The sequence below is a fragment of the Lactuca serriola genome, chromosome 7, assembly GCF_051521515.1.
Source record: "Lactuca serriola cultivar US96UC23 chromosome 7, Lser_US96UC23_V15, whole genome shotgun sequence".
NCBI classification, from domain to species: domain Eukaryota; kingdom Viridiplantae; phylum Streptophyta; class Magnoliopsida; order Asterales; family Asteraceae; genus Lactuca; species Lactuca serriola.
Window position 1 is genome coordinate 24,979,412 of NC_136414.1, and position 6,797 is coordinate 24,986,208.

The window sequence follows — 6,797 nt, forward strand, 5'->3', positions numbered from 1 at the left end:
ATCGCTCAAAATTTTCTCCAAAATGATCGATAACACTAGAAAATGAATGTTTTGAACCCGAATCAGAAGTTGCTTTCTTTGCTTTATTTCTTCCTCAAGCTCATCATTGATTGTCGGTTGTTATTGTTTCTAATGCAGATTTCAAGGTTTCAAGTGTGGGATATTCTCTTCCTCCGGTCACTGGATTCTTGATGATAATAATGTTGAAGCAATAAGGGGGGAATATACCTATAAAGTGTAAGTTTTGAAATTTTTTGATTCAATAATAATGCTTCTTTTGACATTTTGGTGCTATTAAATGTTCAGTTTTATGTAAACTATTGGGTCAAACGAAAGAGATAGATATGTAAAAGATGTTGATTATGAGTAATGAAAGAGAGTGATATGTAAAAGATTTTGGTGTTATTAAATGTCCAGTTTTATATACACATACACTGTTTAGCTAGGGACTGTGACATGATGTAAATGGTACTTAATTGGGGTTTCTAGATGTTGCTCTTATCTTTCACCATTCATATGTTTTATACCAGATTACAACTATATACCCAACACCAGTCAACCAACCCAACAATCAACCCACAAGATGCAGGGTAAAGTGGTTCACACGTTCAAACTCCAAACCAAAAACTCCAAAAGAATTAGGCAGTAGTATCAGGCAGATAAATGCTTGAATAATGGATATGCATCATTCATAAGGCAACTAAAACCAAACCATTAAGGGTAGAATGGCAAAACAAGCAAAATTCTCCCACCAGCCAATCTTGAATCAGAAAGTACCATATCAAGTATAAACATAAGAAATATGGATGAAACCTTTAGATGAATGCACCAAATGTTGCCACCGGAAAAAGCCATGCAATGGTAAAATGGTCATGGTATTGGAAAAAGCTTCAACCAAATCAACTCCACATTAGGAACAATCAAATACGAGTAATCTGGTCCAAGATTCCAAAATCAAGTATATAAGCCATTATTTGCATTTACTATATTTATGAATATTGTATAACTATAGCCAATTCCCCACATTTACTCATTTTTTGCATTTACTCTTTTGTTATGTTCTTTGATCTTGCAGCTGAAGTGGTAACATGTTGCATATGGGCTTGATCTTATATCAAAGAACTGACTACATAGGAAACAAAAAAGACATACAACCATAATCATAAGTATATTTTTGTTATGATCCCTATTAACTTTTATTTTACATTTAAAAGTATTGATTTCAAAGATAAAGCTAAAAGTTCTTAATGTATGATCTTATTGTATGGATATTTTATTATATTGTTCATATATTATTTTGTGCGTTAGTTGACCAATGAAAATTCAAGATATATGATTGTTTTTTATGACTTTCTAAAATACACTTATTTGATATTGGTATATTCTTATTTTTAGTTAATTTTGTTAAGAACCTTCTATTCGTTACAATTAAAAGATATAATTTTTAAAGATCACAAAGTTTGTTAAAAGTTATTCACCATTTGTAAAGTTTTTTAAATATGTATATTCTAATTTGAGGATTTTATTTGTTTTATTTGTTAATATCATAAAATGATGAACGTTACACTAAATGGAAAACTTTGAGTTTCAATTACTTATTACAAAAATATGATGCCAAAGATGTATAAACATCGTCATAAAACCCCAAAATATTGATTCATGAACTTGGATGGAGAAATAAAAACAAAAAAAAAAACTTAAAGAATGGATAATAAAAATAATCTTATGTTTAAAATACTAAAACTAGTTTTTTTAATCGGCAAATCTAATCTACTTTTAAGCTAACACATAAATCCACATATGCACACGACGAGACTTGAACATATTGTAGTCAAAACAAATTATTGAAATACATAAGCTATAAACCTATCAATAAAAAAAAAATTATCTTTAAAATATTCTATATAGGCTAATAGAACTCAAGTGTTTTTTGTCGAGTGCTCTTTATCCAAGATAATGAGATGAGAAATTAAATATCCTCCTATATTTTATTCCTATTAGGTGTGAGACCCGTGTATTACACAGGTTGATTTAAAAAAAAGATTAAACATTAAAGTGTAAACATAAAATATTTTTTAATATACAACTTTAAAATAAGAAAGGAAGAAACATATTTATTGCAATTAAATACTCCCTCCGTCCCAATATTATTGTCCACAGACACAGATTAAGAAAAACATTAATTATCACTAACTTTATTTAATAAAATGACAATTTTGTCCTTGCTTTGCATTTAATGTTCCATTAAATGCTTACTTGGTTAAGTAATAATAAGGGGGTATTTTAGTAAAAATGTTATTTGTTTTTAGAAGTGCGCTATATTTTTGGGACAAACCAAAAAAGAAAGATGGACTATAATTTTGGGACGATGGGAGTATCATATATATCGTATTTAATATCTTACATATATAAGTATACGACTTTAATTTTAAAATTTTGAAACAAACCAAAAATTGACAAGTGGATAATCTTTATTTAAAAAATACCATAAAATAACAAGTGTCAAAACTAATGAGAGATTGACATGTGGCAAAAAAAAACCTTCATTTATTAAGGATGATTTATCTTCCTATCATATCAAATATTGACATGTGTCATATTTAATGACACATTTAATGAAATTGATAATATTTTTGACCACTTGTCACCATTTAATGTGGGTAGGATGATAGTAGGAATAAAATGTAGGGGGATTTTTAATTTATCTAATGAGAATTATCTCTGATGAGTTGACTAACACTTGATGTTTATGTTCTTGCTATAGGTTACCCCTAATGATAAATGAATATTTGGTGAGGGCTCATGGTACTGTCCAGGGATCCCTACCGAAGATTGCTTGAGAAGCAATTCAGTCTGACGTAATGATTGGTGTTGGAAGAATATACACATACGGGTATCAATGACATTGATAAAGGTGTATACACAAATATGATGTCTAAAAAGTGTTGCACGATTAATAATATACAATCATTCTTATGTTCATGTACATTTGTAAAGAATCATAACTTTTCATTTATAATTCTTATTGATTTCATTTATGCTAGCAAAAGAACTAACACTTCTAGAAACTAATTTAAGAAAAACTATTCACACTCGTTGCTTGGCGGGGGTAAACGGCTAGTGTGTGTGTGTGTGTGTGTGTGTATATATATATATATATATATATATATATATATATATATATATATATATATATATCAACATCATTATTGAAAACTTGGAAACTACACTAGTGATAAAAAAAAAACATGGATAATATAAAAGTCAGAGCAAATGAAGAAGTTAAACCAAATAAACAACACAATTTACCAATGGAAATGATTTAGAAAAAAAATGAAATAATAATTTACTTTATTGTGAATCATAACTCATCTTTGGTGATAGTATCGTTGGAGGAAGTAGCAATCTTTTTCTTGTCTTCTTCTTCATGAAGTTTTTTTAGAAGATTGTCAAACGGAGGATCCCCAGGTCTTCGAAAAAATTGATCCCCCATCTTAATCTCGTATGCTTCAGGTTGATCCAGTAAAAAATCTTTAAACTGAAAACATTGAAAAATGAGTATATTCAGAAATAACCTTATTTGTATTCTTGAATTATTATTATTATTACCTACTAATTTCAATATTATTTTTCTCGTATTTCATTGAATTGAAAAGAAAAAAGTGCAAGCAATTAGTTAGCGGTGAATATGAGAGTAGAAGGGAAAGGGAAATGGAAGTAACCTCTAAAGTATTTTGGGCATTTTGTAATGTGAACATTATAGTGGAAAGATCAAAACCCATGAAAATGACTCCAATTGCTCCGGTTCTTGCAAGTTGGGTCCATTTCACTGCAATATCAGATACCATATCCTGTAAAAATTATCAAGAAGTTAATAAAAATGCTTAATACTAGTTTTGAAGGATAAATAATATAACTGGAGTTTGTTCTTTGCTTTCCCTCCATGAACAACAAAAATCCATTTGTAACTTGATCATCTTTTTAATAAAGCACAAATCATGCTTACATCGAATCTTGGAACCCATAACTATTGGATTCAGATTGACTCTCAGTTACATAACTTCCTCTTTTCTACTGTCAAATGGATCGTATTTTTGAGATGGAATGGATATATCGTCATCAATAACGCTACAACCTAAAATATAGATCCAAAACTGAAAGCATGCAGGATATAAAGGCAAAATACCAAAATTAAGAATCATTTTGTTTTTGTTCACCATTTTTTCATTCAATAAATACTTCAAAATGAAACGATACAATCGAATTCATCACTAAAATTTAATTTAATCAGAATCGATGAGTCTAGCTTTTTTGCAATCATCGAAAGACAAAACCAGAAAGGAAAAAAACTGATGAAAAATGCGGTTGGAAAAATTTCAAATAGAATCGAAAGAAGAATCGAGTTACCGGAGTACGATGATCGGTTAACCGTAGCTTAACGAAGCCATACGCTTGTCCAACTTGTCGTTTCAGAACCTCATTTTGCATCTGACTAAAATCCATATCGGAAAAATTCTCCGGCGGTGGATCAAACTCTTCCACCGTCATTTTCTTCTTTTGTCCCCATTCTATCCACGCCTCATCCTCCTCATTGTCCTCGACGTCATCGAGGTCGTCGGAAATGTGAACTCGCTTCTTCGTCCCACCGACGCCGACGCCGTTGTTACCGACGACAATCAGAAGTATAAGGAAAAAAGGTAGATGGAAATTGGCTAGAGAAAACAAAATTGTTGTCGCCGATCTGCTATGAAACGCCATTGATCATACTCTGTGTGTAATGCGTATTTGTTAATAGGTTTTCATAACTATGGTGGTGAGATTACATAAATATCTCTTTTTGGTAAATAGTGATTCGAAAAAACATGATATTAAAATCAATCAAGATAATCGGGTAATGTTTTATACAATGTAAAAAATCAGTATTAGTATTAATGTACTAGTATTATATAACACTTTATAATTATTTCTCAAAGTTGAAATGTTATCATGATTTCATGAGATGTAAACAAGAGATTATTATCGATGATTCTTTAATCTTTACTAAACGAATACTCATGTTGGGCAGAATTAATATTATATAGAGAATCACAAACTGCATACAGAAACATAAACATCAATGGTTTAAGTTCATCAAACACATCCTCTAAACATAAGAACAATTGATTCTACATATCGATTAAAAATGGCAGTGACGGTGGTCGATGGTGGAGAAAGCGCAACAGCAGAGCAATACGATGGTGCAGAGGCATGTGGCAAAGAAGACGCAAAAGCGACAAATGGGGATGATGGCGCAGAAAGAGGAAGGAGTGATGTTGAGTAGTTGTGATTTAAAAGTTTTGTTACACGATTTCTACGATTTTTGGCACTTGATTTTGGGAATCAGATTTGGACCAAATCCATTTTGCTAATTTTTTCAGATTAAAATATTTTACAATTAGTAGCAAATTTTGTCGGAATTACATATTTCTACTCTCTTGTAGTGGAATTTTAATTGTCTTTTTGGTGTTATTTTTTAGACAAAATTGCAAAAATGGACTCTATGGGGTATGTTTTTTTCTAAAGTTTAGTCCAAACCTCAACTTTTTTGGTTTTGTAGTCCGTTTGAGCTAGTTTCGTTGCGTTTTTTGTCCCTCAGAAAACTGAAAAGACTATTACACCCTTAGTATATCTATTTTTCGTTTTTCTTTTCTTTTCTTAAATATTTTATAATTATTAAATATACAAAGGGTTCATCTCTCTCTCTCTCTCTCTCTCTCTCTCTCTCTCTCTCTCTCTCTCTCTCTCTCTCTCTCTCTCTCTCTCTCTCTCAATTTAAGTTTTTGTAAAAGAAATTTTAAACATAATCATTATTCTAAATGAATGAAATTCTTTTGATATAATTCTTAACAAAATTATCAAAGTTAGTTAAAATTTGACGTGTAGACTTTGGTCTTTCGACCCTTGTCTACCGTTTTCATTTCCATTTCCAATCCCACTTCCACTAGCACCGTCAGTTAGTTTCATACGACAATCACACTTCCTATGACCCACTCGATGACATCTCCAACACACCAATTCATTGTACTTCTTGTTGTTGGATCTTTCGGTTCCATAAAACTTGTGTTTCTTGCCTTTTCCCTTTGTTATTAGAGTTTGTTTTCTTATCTTCAACCATATGAACAGAGGGTTGTCCAGATTCAACATTTCCCTTATTTTTGGCATTCTCTTGCACCCGAAGAGATTCTTTTATGCCCAAGTAACTACCCAATTGAACCAAAGACAATTCCTCCTTTTGATGTTTCAAAGTATGTTTGAAATCCTTCCACAAAGAAGGAAGTTTATCAATCACACTCGAAACAACAATGGCTTCATCCATATTCATCTTATGTAAAGTGAATTGCCCTAAGATACAAATAAGTTCATTGTATTGTTCCATTAGGGGCCTTGAATCAACCATCATATAGTTATTAAAATCATTCATTAAAAACTTCTTACTTGAAGCATCTTCAGCGGTGTATTTTGATTCAAGGGAATTCCATAATGCCTTCGTACTTACAGCATTTTGGTAGATATTAAACTAGGAATCAGACATACCGTTTAGAATGGGTCATCTACATATATAATCATCGTTCTCCCACTTACCCCGCTTCCGAGTTTGTTCCAACGTCTCATTTTCCACTTCTTCGGCATCGAACTACTCAACATGTACACCATTTTCAATGTTGTCAACGGAAAATGCATCTTTTTCTACCAGCGTCTAAAATCATTCCCTTCAAACTTGTCAGTTTGTTGAATTTAAAAGTTATGTCTTTCACAAA

At 31.2% G+C, this 6,797-nt stretch overlaps 1 protein-coding gene across 1 annotated transcript; it reads right to left on the reverse strand.

Moving 5' to 3' along the window:
- Positions 1–3,253: 3,253 nt before the first annotated feature.
- LOC145062420 (uncharacterized) lies at positions 3,254–5,304 on the reverse strand. The gene is made up of 3 exons (XM_079010030.1): positions 4,408–5,304; positions 3,723–3,851; positions 3,254–3,538 (listed from the first exon to the last, which is right to left on the reverse strand). Exons 1-3 carry the CDS (start codon positions 4,756–4,758, stop codon positions 3,362–3,364), a joined length of 657 nt encoding a protein of 218 aa, XP_078866156.1. The 5' UTR covers positions 4,759–5,304; the 3' UTR covers positions 3,254–3,361.
- Between the last annotated feature and the right edge of the window lie 1,493 nt (positions 5,305–6,797).

Bases quoted from the DNA above. Each gene is read 5' to 3' on its own strand.
- LOC145062420 (XM_079010030.1), bottom strand. From the start codon at position 4,758: ATGGCGTTTCATAGCAGATCGGCGACAACAATTTTGTTTTCTCTAGCC. The intron at 3,852-4,407 runs GTAACTCGATTC...TAATTTTTACAG, and splicing joins TAACCGATCATCGTACTCCG to GATATGGTATCTGATATTGC. The intron at 3,539-3,722 runs GTTACTTCCATT...CAATGTTTTCAG, and splicing joins ATGCCCAAAATACTTTAGAG to TTTAAAGATTTTTTACTGGA.